The sequence below is a fragment of the Hippoglossus stenolepis genome, chromosome 2 (assembly GCF_022539355.2).
Source record: "Hippoglossus stenolepis isolate QCI-W04-F060 chromosome 2, HSTE1.2, whole genome shotgun sequence".
Taxonomy (NCBI): Eukaryota; Metazoa; Chordata; class Actinopteri; order Pleuronectiformes; family Pleuronectidae; genus Hippoglossus; species Hippoglossus stenolepis.
This window is the reverse complement of record NC_061484.1, coordinates 1,939,749-1,958,346: the sequence shown is the minus strand read 5'-3', so window position 1 is coordinate 1,958,346 and position 18,598 is coordinate 1,939,749. Positions and strand designations below refer to the sequence as shown.

At 42.3% G+C, this 18,598-nt stretch overlaps 1 protein-coding gene across 1 annotated transcript; it reads right to left on the bottom strand.

Annotated features, from left to right (window-relative positions):
* Nucleotides 1–331: 331 nt before the first annotated feature.
* LOC118120736 (dual specificity testis-specific protein kinase 2) lies at nucleotides 332–16,950 on the bottom strand. The gene is made up of 11 exons (XM_035175967.2): nucleotides 16,779–16,950; nucleotides 15,512–16,369; nucleotides 9,974–10,095; nucleotides 9,415–9,463; nucleotides 8,903–9,049; nucleotides 6,752–6,834; nucleotides 6,365–6,455; nucleotides 4,743–4,826; nucleotides 4,519–4,605; nucleotides 4,289–4,382; nucleotides 332–3,264 (listed from the first exon to the last, which is right to left on the bottom strand). Exons 2-11 carry the CDS (start codon nucleotides 15,716–15,718, stop codon nucleotides 2,042–2,044), a joined length of 2,187 nt encoding a protein of 728 aa, XP_035031858.2. The 5' UTR covers nucleotides 15,719–16,369; nucleotides 16,779–16,950; the 3' UTR covers nucleotides 332–2,041.
* Between the last annotated feature and the right edge of the window lie 1,648 nt (nucleotides 16,951–18,598).

The following is an 18,598-nucleotide window of genomic DNA, read 5'->3' as shown; positions in this document are numbered from 1 at the left end:
TGGATGAAGGAGTGTGTTCGGCATCAAAATGGACGAACGGGTTGAACCAAAGAGCAAAGGTGATATTACCAGCCAAAAATATTATGAATACTGCTATAACTTCAAACTGCAGTTACTTTAATCATGTATTGCCATCTTTACCAAATTACAGTATAACTGACCACAAATTGTGTTGCGGCATGGTTGGAACTTTACTTTAAATTATAATAAATTAGATAATATTTGTAATTTAAACTCCAAACTTTGTTAATTATGTCAATTAAAGAAAACATATCCTCCTCAGCACTCTAACAGAATCAATTACCTGGTAAATAAAAAAAATCCAACACACTGAGTTTCTCACAACTTTATTTGTTTATTACCAGATTATTGCACGCAGGATTCAAGATGTATAGAGGAACAAAACATTGAAATGAAGTGAGAACCATGGTTTAACATGATGGGATAAAAGTTATCCTGTGATCACTCTACCTTTCGCTCAAAAGCACATACACACACAGTGTGTGGAATGATCTGTACAATAATTATTCATACCTGCTTCACATGCCACTTTAAATTACAACTGTGAAATCAAAATGCACATCTACACACAAGATACATGTGAGGGTGACTGGATGTCAAAGAATGCAAAGTGTGTCGTTTGTTGGGCCAGAAGCACATATAAAACACCAGTAGCACAGATTTAAATAAAGCACCATCTAGTAAAAGCCTGGTGTCTTACTGCAAAGTCCTGCTCCAAACTGAAGTGCAACAATAAAGAATTTACATGACGAGCCCCGGAGGAGTGTTTTTTCCCCAAAGAAACATATCACTGTCTCTCTCTCTCTCACACACGCACGCACGCACGCACGCACACACACACACACACCAGCTGCTATAAAAATGTAAATAAATATAAAGGTAAGTAAATCTTTATTCATTTTAGAAATATTCCCCTTGTAGCTAATGTTAATCTATTTAATAGAATCAAAAACAGTGCTGTGTTCACCTACCGGCAGTTACACTGTGCTGGCAGAGCACCACATTCACATCCATCATTTTCTGTTCATGCCGTACAGAACCTGGGTTTACCAGTGCAGTGTGGCAGCGTTGCCATCAGTAGTGGGCCTGCAGTGACACACTGCCAGGGCTGCCATGCAAAACAAAAGCAGTTTTCATTTCTACTTCACTTCCTCCATAAAGGGAGGGACAATGGATTACAAAATTTACATCACACACCACTGTAAAAAAGTACTATAGAGATTAAAGGAAAATCCCTGTTTATTAGCTTGACTAGATTAGTTACAATAAACTCGGGTCTTATTTTTGTCATTTGAGCAAACATCCATATCAATAATGCAAACATTGCCGTGAAGTACCGTACATGAAATCTGACGGGGCAACAAGCATGAGTGGACGGACAACCACTTGATCCTAAACCAACAGTGCACACCAGAGTGCAAACAAGTACAGTAAAAATTGTATTTTTCTCTTCAGTTAGTTTGACAAACCCCATCTGTCATATTTTTAATGCCCTGTTGAGCACAATGTTCTTAATGCGCAATGTTCCTTCTAAAGATGGCTACAAATTCAAAAATAAGACCAGAGTTGTAATAAACTGGAGGTATACTCGAACTTGTAAATCAGCCACACACTATTAATCCAAGTCAGCCATAGCCGAGTGCAGATTGAGTTTGGTTTGGTTCAGCAGAGATGGGGCAACTCTGTTTGGCTCCTTCCAGCCACAGTGCTCTGCTGTGTTGTGGACCCTGACTGCTCACAGCGAAGCTCCCGTAGCCTGAGCCCTGTTGTCTGCTTCAGCTGTGTTCTCTCTACGTGGCCTCCGCTCTCTTCACACCACCTCATTCTTCACTGTCACAGAGTTGCTGTGTTTAATCCTTCAGCACATGAAGTGGCACTGTAGTCACCAATAGATTTCCCTTTTTTTGCTGTAAAAGCACAGAATTAACATCTGAGAGGCTGGGGTCAGTTTTAGTTTCTCTGCTTACACTTGGTGCTGGCACATTTCACAAATTCAAGACAAAGTCCCCTCTGAGCAGGCTTATGTCTGGGCCTCTGGCAGGGACCGGCCCGGTTCACATGGCACTGAGGAACCAGCCACTACTAAACCATTTGTGCTGCGACACAGTAGAGCTTTGGTTGCTGTGGCAGCTGTTGTTGGCGAGAAAGTGCTGCCACCAGTAATGGTACCGTTGAGGTTCCGGTAGGGTCGCTGCCGTGGTAACGAAGCCCTTCGGCGGGGGGTGGGCAAAGCAGCTGTTCCACGCAGGCACACTGAGGGAAAACTCAGACCCACCAGACAGCAACCCGGACAGGAAATGACTTCATCCTGCTCAGAGGGGCCGCTAAGGTCAGATGGCAGGACCTGGGCTCCACTGTAACCATTAGCTCGCCCTCCTCCTCCCCATTGTACCTGCTGGCCAATCACAAGGCCAGAACCATTGTTGTTGTCTAACCGTGGTAGCGGAGGCAAGGAGGGCGGTCCATTGGAGATGGGAAGTTGCCAGCCATTGGTACGTAAAGATGAGGAGCTGGGCCTGGGTCTTCCAGATGTTGAGTCCAGGACTCCCTCGGCTGGCTCTGGAGACTTGGTACAGTCCATGGGTTCTGTTAGACATACACTCTCCTCACCCTCCTCCTCCTCCTCCTCCAACCGCTCCAGAGACACCATCTCTAGGTCAACAGGAAGACCTGAGTCCTGTTCTAATCTCTCCTCCTCCTTTAATAACTCTCTCTTCTCATTTATATCTATGAACTCTACCTGCAACCTTTTATCCACATTCTCCAAAAGCTCTGTCTCTTTATTCTGGTTGTCCTCCACCGCTCCTCCTATATTTGCCGCCAATCTGATGTCTTCGACTTCTTCCTCCTCCTTCCCCTCAGCATACCTTGTCAAGGCTACAGTCCGGCCAAGTTCTGGGGTACAGGGGAGAGACTGACACCTCCTGTGCGGCGCCCGTATTCTCTGTGTCCCCCTAAGGTGTGGGGAGGCACATGGGTCACGAAGTGCTGGGAGTGTGAAGGTCAGGGAGATAACCGACTTGCTGGGTGTGTCTAAGAGTTTACACCGCCCCCCATTCAGATCCTGCCTCAGGGAGAAGGGGTTGACCCTCACAGGAGTCCCGAGGAGAGGAGGGGTCAAGGTTGCTGGGGGCAACATGTCTGACTGGCTCCTTGCCAAGCCTAGTCGTTGCTGGCTGCGGTCGCCGTGGTGACAAGGAGAGCTGCGGCGCCGGTATGGGCTGACATCTACCACCATTGGCTCTGAGCAAAGGAAGGAGATAGAAAGAAATGAAAAATGTGACCGGACAAAACAGCTAAAACATACAAATGACATATGCTGCCAACAGTGCTTGTTGGTGGGCAATTGGTGGTCACATATTCTTTTACCCGATCTAAGAGAATTCAGTGCGGGGTTTTAATTGCTGATAAGGGGGTCTTTGATTCAGTGCATATTTACAACACTAGCCAAATGAAATGCAAAAAATCCCTGTGGTTTAAGGTTTTTTCCAGTCCCGATGACCACTCAAAGCACTTTACACCATGAGTCCCATTCACACACATTCATACAGTGTGGAATCACCAACATTCTGATTAGTGGACGACCTGCTCTACCTCCTGAGCCACAGCCGCCCCAATTCAACCCTAATCTGTGTGTGAGTCAACCCGTGAGGTACAACTAGTTATTAGCAAATGGACAAAGCAGTCAACTACTCCACTAATACAGTATCAGCTGATATGTTATGGTTATTTCTGAATCTAAATTTTAAGAAGAAGTATTTATGAAACTCCTCATTTTCTGACACACAACAGTGTCTTTCTTCCTCTCTCCTCTTTGCTAACTGCTGATTGTTTTCCGACTATCGTGCAAACTTTCCAGGTCTGATCTGGTCTCCTCCCCCTCCCCACTATCTCTCTCTCTTTTCCATCCACCTATCCTCTCCTTCCCTCTTTGCTCTGCTCACCCCAACCAGTTGAGTCAGATGGCTGCCGACATTGAGTCTGGTTCTAGAGGTTTCTTCCAGTTGATGAGTTTTTTTTCTCTCCACAGAGTGCTGCTCGTTGTGGGAACTGTTGGCTTTCTCTAAAAATGTAAAGGTCTTGACCTTCTATGTAAAGTGCCTTCAGATAATGTATATTATGATCCGCTATGAAAATAAAATTGAACTGAATTTATCATCCAATGAGAGTAGAGACTTCAACACAGCTCCTGAAGTCTTCATTGCTGTAAAACATGATTACATTTAATGAGGGTTTTTCAAAATAATGATTTGACCCTTTCACCTACCTAGTGCAATGAGCTTCTCTCTCTCCTCTTCTGTCTCCATGCTCTCCAGTGTGAAGACGAGGTCAGCGAATGTGGGGCGCCTCACTGCACTCATCTGAAAAACAACACAGGGAAAGAGATCAACACAGTGTATCTGATGATGATGGTGATGTGTCAGTCATTTAGAGACCTCAGTGAAATGCATTGCTTATGGCAACCGAGGCAATGTGAGTGTTTGTGTGTGTACTTACATTACAGCAGGTGACAGCCAGGCTAAAGAAGGCAGGTGGACAATCACCAACCATGTGCTCAAATGCATCCACATCCAGACCAAAGTCCTACACACACACACAAACAAGTTACACTTTGATTCCCTCATGTCTCACATTGTTAATAATAAATAATCAGGATAAACCTTGTATGAAAACATTAACATTAGCATTACACATTACACACAAATGCACACATACTGTACCTCTGTCCTGGGTAAGAAGTCAGGATCAGCTTCGATCCGGGCAATGATCTCACAGAGGATGATACCGTACGCAAACACATCCACCTGCACAGAGGAGAGGATGTGCACATCAGCTCTGTCCTGGGCTCAGCTCTGACCAGCAGACAAAGTCGATTTCACACAGCAGTAAACTGCACTGTGTGGGTTGTAGAGAACTGATTACAATACTAATAGTTGTGGGTTAAAGCTGCAGGCATTTGTTCCAGTTAATTTGTCCAAGCTCGTAATCAATGTGTAAAACAATATACATAGTTGGGAAAGAGATTTTTCTCTTACTTTTTGCCATATCTTACAACTATTTCATTGGAGAGGGCTAAACATGTCAGTCAACACCGTTTCTTTTTCTCTTCTTCCTGTCTTTAAGTAAATGGTCGACAGCTACTAGCTGCTATTAAACTGCTCTGCTCTCCACAACTGATACTTGTTTGGTTTACTGACGAACAAGTCAACCACACCACTGTCCTTTGTAAACCAGATTCATTATAACAGGCACAAACCATTTGGTTGTAATACAACCAAACTCACTCTGAACTCTCTGTGGTGAAGTATTGGAACTAATATTTGTAGGTCAAAGTGCAAAATAACTGACTTAGTTTTCATTGTCAACATACTGTACCTGAAAGAATGTCTTTTAAAGGTTCAGTGTGTAGCATTTAGTGACTTCTAGTGGTGAAGTTGCATGTTGCAGCTGAATGCCCCTCACCTCCCCTTCCAAACATGAAAGAGAACCTGCGGTAGCCTTCAGTTGTCATACAACTTAAAAAGGTGTTTAGTTTGTCCAGTTTGGACGACTTTAAAAAACATAGAGGCTTCATAGAGAGGACCTGCTCCTGATGTAAATATAAAGTATTTAAATATAAGGGGCCCATTGTAGGGTAAAGAAAACAACACTTTGTACAATTTAGATGAAACACACTGGTGGAAACATCACTAGGATAATTTCTGCCAATAGATCCCTTTTACTTAAATCTTACACACTGGACTTTAAGTGAGATTATATCAAAATGATCTGGCTGTAAGTGCATTCATGTGAAAGTGCTGGAGTTTTAATAACAACATCATTACAGCTATGGAAAGTCTGGAACAGTAAAATGATTCTACTGACTAATACAAAATATCTATTTCATATTTGAGTAATATTTGTCCTGTCAGGAAACCGTATGATGGATGACTCAGTCCTTGCAGTAATCTGATTGGTCAGTAGTTGGGCAGTTGACAGGTTTTGATCTAAATCTTTGTTAGCTAGTTGAGTTGGCTATGCCTCTACACTCAGTAGGTAGCACAAGGCCCTGGTGACGGAAATGTTTAGGTCTAGTTTCCCTTTTGTGATAAAGCCATTGAAATCTATGACTTCTACAACAGCAGTTACAGATGTAGCAGCAGAATCTATTCAGTTTTCCAACATTAGCTGACTTCAATCCCAGAGTGTAGATTGATGATGAAGGTGGATTTTTTGCTTAGAACTCACCTTTGCACTTATTTAGAGGAAAACTGTTTTATTGCTCCTTTCAAAAGTTACATAGTGTTGCTGTAACACTGTGCTGCAGTCCAGTACGTATTTGGCTTCTGCTTATCAGGTTTACCTTCTCATTGTAAACTTCTCCCCTCAGAACCTCAGGGGCCATCCAGTACGGGGAACCCACAATGGCCAGAGGCTGCTTCTCCACACCATCACTGCAAAGATACAAAGTTTTTTTTTCACTGTTAAATCACACAAAGCTAATGCACAATGGTCTTTGCAGTGCAGCAGAAAGGAAGAGGCGGTCCCACTGAATCACATAATAACACACACTGGCTCAAAGAATAAGCTGAGAAATGGCAAAAATATAAACTTTCGTCCAGGCGTAAGTGTTTTACACACTGTGACGCTCACAAACAGTGATTCATTGCTAAAAATGACCTCAAGGCTTGATTGACAACAGCAGAGAACAATAAATCAGGATTTACATTCTGGATTTCACCACACTGACCTGTAATCAGGGATCTTCTCTGACAGGCCGAAGTCTCCCACGACACCAGTGAACATGCCGTTATCACAGCGAACCAGACAGTTCTACAAGGGGAACAGTCAGGAGGTTAGACTTACAAACAGCTGCAGGATGTAAAGATGAACAAACAACCTCACAGTAAACAAACATTTTGTCTGGTCAAGGCACATTGATAAATTTCTCCAGTTTGCAATCCTCTAATCCACCCTGCAATAATCTGCAATCACTCAAACCTAAACCTCAAAACTAAGATTAAGGCACTTTTATTATGAAGTCCAGGTTTTATGGCTGCTTACACCCATATCTTAAACTGGGATTAGTTATATTTAAAGCTTCAATCAAAAAAGGCAAAAATAATACTACAAACAAAAACATAATGTCGTTCATATGAGAATGAAAGAGCATGAAATCCAACATTTTGTCCCTATTTTAACAAACTCATTAAGGGAGATGGTTTGGCGGATATACCAAGCACTGCATCATTGGTCGCACTACTGAACCAGTGAAGGAACGAGTGATAATAATAGTAAAATGTAGTGGATTGGAGTGAATCTCCTGTTTAGTTAGAATGGAAGGGAGTGTGGAGTGTGTGTGTGTGTATGCGCGTGTCCGCGTGTAGCTGCCCTGTCAAAAGCTCTCTGATGTAAAAGTGTGAGCTATGAGGCATCCATTAATCCCTAAGGGCTAATGATGGTTAAAGCTCAGTATTACAAGCACAAAGGATCATTTCATTAACTAAAAACTGGCATAGCTACATAAGATTTGGGCCATGACAATCATTTGTTTGCATTTCAACACTTGTGGCGACTGCACCACTCATTAGATCTGTCAATGAGAAGAACGGCGATGAAGTTCTCCACCAGCACCAGCTCTGATTGTTCACAGCTCCCATTTAACTATGGTGATAGTGATATTTAATTTATCATCAACAATTCATCATCAATGGCTCATTTAGAGTTTGAATATTGAAACAGACTCCGAAAACAGATGCACAGTTGAAGATAAAAGTATTACTCATTGCTGGGAGAAATAAAGCCTCAGTGTAAAATAAAAAGGATCAATAACGTTCATCACTCAAAAGCTGTATTCTAAAATGAAGCATATGAATGTGCTTTTATTTAGAGTGCTGTGTGGATTACAAAAACAACAATCAGAACATTTAGGAAATACGTATGCGGTGTGGTTTGAGTGTGTTACTGAGGTCGGAAATAACCAGCAACATGACTGTATACACAGTAAAAGGTAGGGGTGGGCAATATAACCTATAATCAATATCACTGTATTTTTCCCTTTATTGACAGTGATGGTAGTATGTCATGGTATTACTTTATTTTCAGGTTTTGGCAGGAGATGCCTGTCCTGTCTCGTGACATCTCTCTTACTCGTCTTGTCGTGTATAGCAAGAGGTAGAGGTAAACAATACCTGCAGTGACACCAGTGTGCTTTTGGGATGTGCTCCACTGGCGCTGGCTGTCGCCTCATTTTTACGGGTTCTGTCACGTTGGCTGGGCTATCTACTGGATTTATCACTACTTGTGATGCTTTAATTGATCAGTTGGGCTGCTTCCTTTGTACCATGCACCTTGCATGAAGGCAGCTGGTATACAATTATGTTTTACTTTTTGATATAATTAGGCTGTTGATTTATCACAGTGATGAGCGTTTTGCAAAATCCAATTTGTGGTGCACTATCACACAGGAGATGTCTATGACACCAGTGTACCAGCCATCACTAATATGAGGGGTCTGTCTGTGAGTCTGTCTGCTTGCATTTAGCTCTGTGATTGTCCCTGGACCTAACAGTGTCATGGGAAATGACCCTAAATGTTCCAATGGGAAACATTCCCTGTTGTACTTTTCCTTTGTATATTTCTACATAGTTCTCCCCCCCCCCGAATCGTATATGTTTCGACCACTGAAACATAATCACTTTATCTTTGAGTCCAAGTGACAACTAATCAAAAGTTTTAAAAGATTCCCTCAAGCAGTCTTGCTTTGGCCTCCTGAATATCACATTCAGGAGGCCAAAAACATGGTTTTTTTCTGCAAATGTCTGCAGAGATTTGTGTGTTAAAAATGATAACCATGGCTGATGTAGCCCTCACTGTCCGCACCAATGTATGCACTCTGTACCTTAGAGGTGAGGTCTCTGTGAAATATGCCCTTGCTATGCAGGTACTGCAGTCCTCGGGCAATATCCAGAGACAGACCGATCCTGACGCCCCACGACAGGTACAGGTCACTGTCCAACAGCTGCTCCAGGTTACCTCCATTTATATACTACAGAGAGAAGAGGAGAACAGGATCACCATACATTTACATATATTCTCTGCATACGAGCCAAACCCCCCCTCTAAAAACATAGATGTCTGTAGTAAGATACATACACAGACATTTGTGTGTATTTAACAACTGCGAGCTGCTCAGAGGACATCCAACACATGCGTTGCTCTGTGGTGTTACAGTTATTTTATCCATTAGTTGACAATAAATAAAATGTATAACACAGATGTATGAACAAAGCATTGAAAAAAAGCAAGTGAAAGTGTAGACAAAGTGTCAAATTGAGACCAACAAAGATATAATACTAAAAACATTTCGAGAAGCTAACGCATTGGTGACATTTAACACTGACAATGCTTTACCTCAGTCAGAGCGTGGAGTTGACCTTCGTGCACACAAACCCCAAGAAACCTGAGGAGAGGTGAAGAAATGTGGTTAAAAAAGTAGTGTGTATCATATTTGAATTTTTCCAACAATCATTATTTGCCCATTCCCATTCTGATTATTACATCCCTCCTTTCAAAGCCCCAACATGCAAACTAACCCCACACCTCTGTTTCTCACAGGTAGTGAAGTTACAGTATTTGAAATAGTCAGTCTCAACTGAGTGATGAAACACTTCTGTTTTTTATTCAGTCAAATAGCATGACCTCGCCAGCTGCTGAAACTTTCCTTTGAAACGACACATGATCTTTATTTCAAAAACATTCACAGATTTTCTTACTGCATTTTTTCTGTTATTGAGAAATCAGCAGCAGCTGAGTTGAACACACAGGCGTTGCTGTGTGTTCACACTGATAGAGCAGACATTCCAAAATGAGACAAACGCCACTCACCTCTGTTTTTAATATAAATACTAAATACACCCTCTGTATCTAAACTTCATTTGTAAAATAAGGCATCACACTGTGAGTTACCTACCTGAGTATATTAGGGTGACAGAGCCTGTTCATGAGCTGAACTTCTCGTAGCATGTTAGCCTTGTTGCTAGCCAGTGTGTTCATTTTCAGTGCCATCACCTGCCCTGTGATCCGATGCTGCACCTGGACAACAAGCAGAGAAGGTTTACAGTGAGAGAACACACAGAGAGTGAGATGCACTGCTTCATCGAGAAAACACCGTCAGAAGTTTAGAATAGAGTTCAGAATCCTGGAGGTTTCGGTCAAGTATAACTGAACACACTAATTACAGTGCTTGTGGTTTATCACCAAACATCCTAGTGATCCTGTATTTGCAGGAAATATATTTTAAAAAAAGAAAAAGATGAATCATTGATTCTACACCTGTTTATATTAAGTTACAGTTTATATACAGTTAGCTGGCCAGTTTGTATGCCTGTTATTAGGTGAACATGTGGCAAAATCTGTGTGTGTTGTGTAAAATAGGTGCACCAGGCTGGAGCTGGAGTTTACATGAAATGTTAGCAAGGTGTGATTCTCTCCTGTAGGGCGGCTGTGGCTCAGGAGGTAGAGCTGGACGTTAGGTAATCAAAACGCCGGTGGTATGATCCCTGGCTCAGCTTGTCAAAATGATAGAGAAGTGTAGACTAGAGATTGAAGTGCTGAAGGAATGTGTGGATTAACATGACTATCTTAAACCGTATATAAATGAAGACCATTCTTTATTGCATGTACATTTAAGGGAAAATCTTGCACATTTTTGCAGTTAGATTTATTAAGGTCACACAATTTGCTACGGGGAGCAGAGGACTGATCCATCTGTGAAGAGATGGCCTAAAAATTGCCCAGACAAGCCACTGTACACACAATGTGCACAAGCCACAACGAAACGCTGTAGTGTGGCAAAAGGGTTGGAAATCTCATAGAGTAATGATGATATTTAGACCATAAAAGAAACATCATGGACTGCAGAACAGCTAATGCCTCTGGATCAGGAGGAAAGATCCCAACTGGGCCCCAAGATGTTAGGGAGACACACCCAGGTCTGATCAACCTGTGGTGGGCCTGCCTTAGAAGAGGGTGTCTTGTGATTAAAAGGCCGTAACACCTGATGACGCTAAGGTACACAACTGAAGACAAGTCCCTAACATCCGCTGGTGGTCACTAACATCCGCTAACATCTACTAGTGGTTGGCACCTTAATAAGTGCCCTATTCTCCATCACTATTGTTTCCACATGTTACAGCGGCTCAGACCTTTACAGTCTTCATTGGAGTGTTAGTGACACAGTCCATGAACATGTGAACCCTCGTACCACTGAGCTGCAGGTACATTAGGTCTGTGTTCATGTCTGGAAGGGTCACGGACTGGTAATATGGGCCTGCAAAGTTCAGCCAGTGTCTCGACCTGCATGCGTGCATGCGTGCATGCGCATGCGCGTGCGTGTGTGTGCGTGCGCGTGTGTATTAATAGCGTGGCACTAATAGGCTTTCTGGATTTCCCATCGCTCCTCCTGATCTGCAACAAATCCACTAGGCCATTACTGAGGCCTCGTCCAGCAGCTGACAGGCGACACGCACACAATTACATAATGCACAGTTAACAGGACAATAGTGAGCTGACAGTTTCACAGAGCTAATAAGCTATATGCTTTTTAAACATAATTATGATTGAATTATGTTTAAATAGTGCCCATTCAATTAGTAGTAGGCCCTTGAAGACAGACATTAAGGGAAACAGGCTCACAATCCAGAAATCTAACAAATACAAAAAAACACACAAATTGGGAAAATACATAAAACAAGAATTATATTCAACTATACTGCACTGCCTCTGTTCACTTTTTTCTTTTTTTATTGAAATGTGCTGATATACTCATACAGCACTGTTACTAAACTGTTATAATATGTATTTATTTTATTGAACAGTTTAACAACAGCTTGACCTTCAGACAAAGTAATAGTAAATGCTCTATATTTATAGAGCGACTCTCTGTTCTTGATGACCAATCAAAACAATTCACAGTAGAGTTTTCGCCATTCACCCGTTCATATAGTGCATCTATGTGCAGCACTTTCTCTGTCATGCATCAATCATACACTGTCGGAACAGGCAATGTGGGGTTCAATGTGCCCAAGGACACTTCAGCACTCGGGAATGGGGGAGACAGGGATCAAATCGCTGAACTTCTGGTTAGTGGACAACCTGCTCTACCTTCTGAGCCACAGCTGGCAGAAACAAATATTATATACATTTTTACCTTCCAAAAAGAATTTCAACACATTGTAACATAACACAGTGGCAGCTGAGAATAAGGTGTTCTCACACTGAGCAGAGGGTCATCTCAGGAGCTGGACTGTGAGCTGCTGAGATGACCGCCGGTCTCATCCGACAGGCAAGTCCTCACATCTCCGAAAAGTCAGTAAATCTCCCAACAAGGATTAATTGGAAAAACTGAACATACAATCAAAATGAAAATGGTTCTGAACTAAATAATAAATAATAAAACGTAATTAAGACTAAAGAGGCAGGGTACACCCTGGACAGGTTGCCAGTGTATCACAGTGCCAACATAAACATTCACACTAACCCCTACAGCCAATTTAGAGGCTCCAATTAACCTATCCCCAATCTGTTTGTCTTTGGACTGAAGGAGGAAGCTGGAGTACCCACACAGACACAGGGAGCTAATAAGACTTTCCACATTTTGACATTTAAGTAGCTTTGTCTTTATGAGGACCTCTAGTTGGACTGTAGTCTGAGGATCAATCCATTGATCTACATGCTCTCAACTCTACAACACAGACACAGTGTGCAAAGAGTGAAGTTGTCTGAATCTAAAGCCACAGTAAAATCAGATTTGCCCTGCATGGGTTCAATCCTATACCTGATCTGTCAAGAGGGGAGGGAGTGAGTACCCTGTTCAATGTTGACCAAAGAAAACAGGGAAAAAAGGCTAAAAGAAAGAACAATATATTGGAGCAGGATGCGGCCACCTAAAGTAACGGATGGGAATTGACTTAATATGATTGTAACTTTTTAAAAAGTCTTTTATTTTATCAATACCTTGTGAAATAAAGTGATACGATCAAATTTAGTAACAATGGCCGAGTCAAATTTAAGTAAACTTAAACAGAATCTTAAAATGATTGAAGGGCACAGAAGAGGGGTCAGCTATGTAGAGGTGTAGTGTAGTGTATAGTGGCACAAGGAGAAATAAGAAGGTCTGGATGAAGGTGAGCATTTCTATAGTCCCCTGTCAGGTATGCATGGTTTGACTGTTTGTATTCAGAGCAAACAAAGGGACTTATTTGGTATTTTTATGTGAATTTTACAACTTTTAAAATAAGGGGTTTTATTTCCTCATCATTAACCTTGTCCTGTCTGCAGGAAAACCTAAGATGTACATGTACACACACACACACACACACACACACACACACACACACACACACACACACACACACACACACACACACACACACACACACACACACACACACACACACACACACACACACACACACACACACACACACACACACACACACACACACACACACACAAATGTGTGAGTAATCTACTTAGTCTGGACAGTGGGATCTGTTGTCCAGCCAGCCTGTTACTTCACACGCAATGTTTCTAAATAATTGTCAAGTGAATTTAAAGCAAAAAATGAGCTGTTTCCAACAACATGTTAGGAGTGAATAGTAAGGAAATCCACGCAGTGAAATGTACAATATGTTCAAAATTAATAAGAACAAATATGAGTGTGATACAGTGAGGAGAACAATACTACTACTCAGGTCCCATCAGTAAAGTGATGTTGCTTACATCATGTGTTAGACAGTAATGTTCACAAACATCTCCAGTAAGATAGCAACAGATTTATGGACTAAATTCACTTTCAAACCATAAACACACAGGCCAACACCCAATGTTTAAGAGCTAACATCAACATCGATGTGACCATGCCATCATGCTGCTTTGTGTTAATTCATGTTACTTTCAGGTATCTTTAGGCCATCAGTCACAACAAGTACACAATTCATGTTGGCTGCCAACCATCTCCATCTCCTCCAAGACGTTTAGTAAATGAATATTACTGTTAGCTGCTCGTCTCAAGCTGAGCACAGACATAACCAGACTGAAATGTGACCAAAACTCATCTTAGTCAAAAGGAAGATCTACACTTAAAAAAAAAAAAAGGTTTATTTTCCTCAAAGTACAGGAAGGTACCAAAGAGAGTTTCAGTGCAGTATCAGTACTGGAACCTAGGTAGCAACATTAGTAATATACTAAAGGTTACTGCTTCACATTAGACCTGAGTAATATTTCAGTTAGTGTCTAGAAATGTCAATGAAATTTGATAGTAAGTGTGTTGATTTAATAATTTACATCCATATGGAACCTGTACATCTGGTGGGAGAGTGGAAATAAAAGGTGATGTAGATGTTATGAGCTGCATGTAAAAGTCAGTAATCAAACATCATTTACTGTGGTGTGAACATTTTCACAACCAATAAACTCTAATGTGAGCATGATGATAAAGAAACATTACTTATCAGTGTGCATCAGCTCCCACATGCTCTATATGTATGCGCTCTCTTGTCGTCAGTGTTTATTAACATTAGCTGTAGAATCGATACATATTAAGAAGCAGACACACACTAGAGCAGGCAGTGGTACTAGTGCTGTGGCTGAGGAGGTGGAGCGGGTCGTCCCCTAATCCACCAGTCAAAGTGTTTGACTTGTGGATTTGTTAAGACTTGAAAAGAAGGATGTAAATGCAGACCATTAACCACTATTGTTATCATTTTATTTACTAAAGACATTATTATTACATTATCAATTACTTTGATAATAGGATATTATTATAACATAATAACTCTACAATTATTATTGTTGTTGTTGTTATTATTATTATTCTCATCATCATAGCAACCAGTCTGACAATGATTAAATACAACTGTTCTTGGTCTCTCTCTGTTCTCTCTCCCCCCCTCAGCATTTCTCTCCTCTCACCCCAACCGGTCGAGGCAGATTCATTTGACCTGTTTTGAAGAATGTTTCAAATCGCTATATGAATTAGACAATCATGTTTTTGTTGTATATACAGCAGCTAGAGAAACCAGACAGGATGACTGTTCTGATCAGATAGCAATGACAACAAGGTTAACAAGGTTACACGATAGCTAATATGAAATGATATGAAGTGATTAAGATCAGTATATATGTTGGCATTAGAATGTGCCAGACCAAAGAGCTGGCTTCTCCATATTCATGTATTAGTGTTGATCATGTTCACCTGTTAGTTTGAGTGTGCATGTTAATATAAGTGTTTTGGCATTCTCACATTTGCTAATCATCCCTGAACTCAAACTGAGTGTATCACCTGAGGAGGTCCTGAATGTGTTCACCACATCTCATGGCCTCTCCACATTCAGGTCTGCCACCATGGCAACTACATGTCACAGGCTCCAGTGCTACCGTCATACCTGACACTGTTTATTTTAACCACTGCTCGCTCACACTTCCATCAACTGATGAGGTCACATACCTTGAAGACTTCAGAGAAGAAGCCTGAACCAATCTTCTCACAGAAGAAGTCATCAATGCGGGCCAGGCTGGACACGGCGCTCCTCAGGGCTCGGTACGAGGACGGGCGTATCCGGTTGGGAGCGTGGATGCTGTGGAGCGGCGGCTCGTCTGGACCGCCGTGAATGTCCTCAGCATCGCAGAGGCAGCACTCAGCGTGGTAGTCCATGGTGCCAGCTCCAGTAGTTCCGTTCTTTCCCAGAGGGGAACCAGACGGTATGTTAGACTGCAGGAGTCCTGAGCCACGAGGTGATGGTGACCCCAACCATCATGGTGTCACGCTGATCAAACCGCCTCCTGTGGGCTGTGTGGATGAGCCAATGACCTGATAATATATCGGCTTCACACAGTACTGCCCCTCAGAGTGCATCTGCTTCCCACTTTCCACTCTGGGGACAGCTGCAGGTTGCTTCTTTAATATCAGAGGAAAATACGATGTGTATTTCTGCTCTTGTGAGACATGTTATCTCACTCATCTCATTTGAGGCCTCCCATGGCTCCCAGGGTCACTCAGCTACAATGTTGAAGTGCCCATGAGCAAGAATCCAGCTCCCTCTGAGCTGATCTCGGTCTTACCCTGACCTCTGACCTCTCAGGGAAGATGGAGAACTGCTGCTAGCACAAAGGCAAGTCATTCCAGATCTCCATGTTGCTCCCGCGGCGGGTTAAAGAATCCCTGGCGGCACGTGAGCGTCACCTCAACGTGTCGGTGCGTGAGGAGGCTCGGTTCTCTCCGTCATCCCGTCGGCTGGCGGATGCTTCACGGTACCGGGAGGGGGTGGCAGGGCCGAGCAGACAGCTGCGACACAGAGGCGCCTGTCTGGGAGAGTAACATGGAGGTTAAAGGAAACAGTGCACAACACGAGCAGGTTCACAGAAGCTGTGTGTCGAACAGGAGAAGCCCAGAGTAAAGACTGGACCCTGGTGATCAGTGCGCACGGCGGCAGCAGCCATGAGTGAGTCTCCTCAGAGAAACACTAACAACCTCCTGTGATAACATGGAGCCGCACAGCTCAGCCCGACTGACAAACAACCGCGGGCCTCGTTCAGCCATGTTTCTTGTTTTGTATTTTATCAATTGTGTGTGATAAATACAGATTAGCGGGATAAACCGGAGTATGAAGCGCTTCGACATCCCACATTTCTCCGGACTAACGGGCTAAAATAACCCGGGCTACTGCTCAGCTGTCAATGGCGAGCGGGCTGCGGACACGGAAGCGACGGCTCACCTCTCTCCTCACGTCGGTGTGGATGGAGACGTCGGTGCGCTCCGGTCCGGTGGAGGTGAACCAAAGCCGGGTCTGTCGCTCGGCAGCTCGGGTGTCTGCGGCTGGTAATCCTGTCTGGGTCCGTCTTCATGAGCTCTGCAGCGGGATGAGTGCGGCTCCGGCTGCCGCTGAGGTGAAGCCAGCGAGAGTGAGGCACAGCACTTCCTGGTAGAACTTTAAAAGTAAAAGCGCTTCAACCTCAAGGATGGTAGTTTGCACGCTTTTAAAGAAAATAGATTTGTTTTCTATATGAAAAGCACAACATTGAAAATCAATAAAAGATTAACTACATTGACCACCTCGCTCATTGGACTATGTTTACAATGCTGTCAAATGCTTTATAGAGTAAGGATCAATACATAAAATAAATAAATAAATCTATCGTGTCATAAATATAACAAAAACAATCAATCACTAAGTTCAATTAATATTTTAATTCGAAGCATTCTTTTTTTTTGGGGGGGGTTAAAATCCAACAGAGCAACTGAGAAATACCTCAAATAGTCAAATTTAATAATAAATGAGTTAATAGCATGAGAGGATACCCAGTTGTATAGCCTGCTTCATGTCAACATACACTTGTTTTACGCGTGATATGATAAAATAAGACATTACAGACTTATTTCTGTCATTTGTTAAAGTGATGACCTTTTTAATAAAATAGAGACTATGGGATACTGAAGGGATGTGAGTGTGATAAAAAATGTCTTGCTGTATAATTTCTAGACTGTATGTAATTTTGCGTATTCTTTTGTTATTTTCTCTGTATGGTTATTCAGTTTTACATCCCTTCTACTTCGTTTCACCACTTCAAGACTTTTATTTCGAAAAGAAAGTCGTGAAACTTCCTGTATGTTTCCCACTGACTGGAGTTTGACACCTGACACACGGAGGCCGGGGCTGAGTGAGCGGCTCTGATTGGTCAAACCCTAATAACTGAACTGGAGTCAGTTCCTCTGTCCAACCATAGGCCTGCTACACCTGACACTTACAACACAAACCAATCCCAGACCAGCTGCTCAGCCGGAAGTAGTAGTGCACTGGCAATGACACATTATGATAAATAAAGAAAGAAAGAAACCAATGGCCCAATTATATGAAAGAATGAGGGTACAAATAAAGCAAAGTCGCTTTATTTTATGTTAATAACATTAGCAAAGGTGAATTTATTTCAGAGAATATTGTCAAAATAAAAGAAATGTAAAAAGAAAAATGTAGAGAGAACATTTTCATCTGATCTCCTCCCACTCCTCTTCCTCTTCCTGTTGTGTGCTGCTGCCATGCTTTTCCTGGTCACGTTGGAGGGAGTGATGATGGAAGTCTGCCGGGGCCCACCAGACACAACTGCATGCAGTGTAGCATCAGAAAATCAATTTGTCCTGGATGCAGCCAACTTTCCCTTTAGACAATGGAACAATGCTCATGCACCATGCTGCTAATCATTTAACGAATATGACGAGACTGTTTGACAGAGGGATGTAATGTCGCTGGAAAATGACACAATTTGTAAATGGTCACATCAAACAATTGTATATATTTCTTTTCTTTTTTTTTTTAACAAGTGAGAGTCGAAATGAGGTCACTGTTGTATGACTGAATGTGAGGATGACATCATAGCTTGGTTTCATCTGGAGGAGCAATAGTTCCATGGACCCTCTCACTTATTATGTCACTGTTTTGATTATGATGGGAGGTGTACGTGTAGATACACTTTTTTGTGAGCTTAATAATTTATTGGGATAAATGGCAATAACGTCATGTTTCACAAACTAAATGTTCAT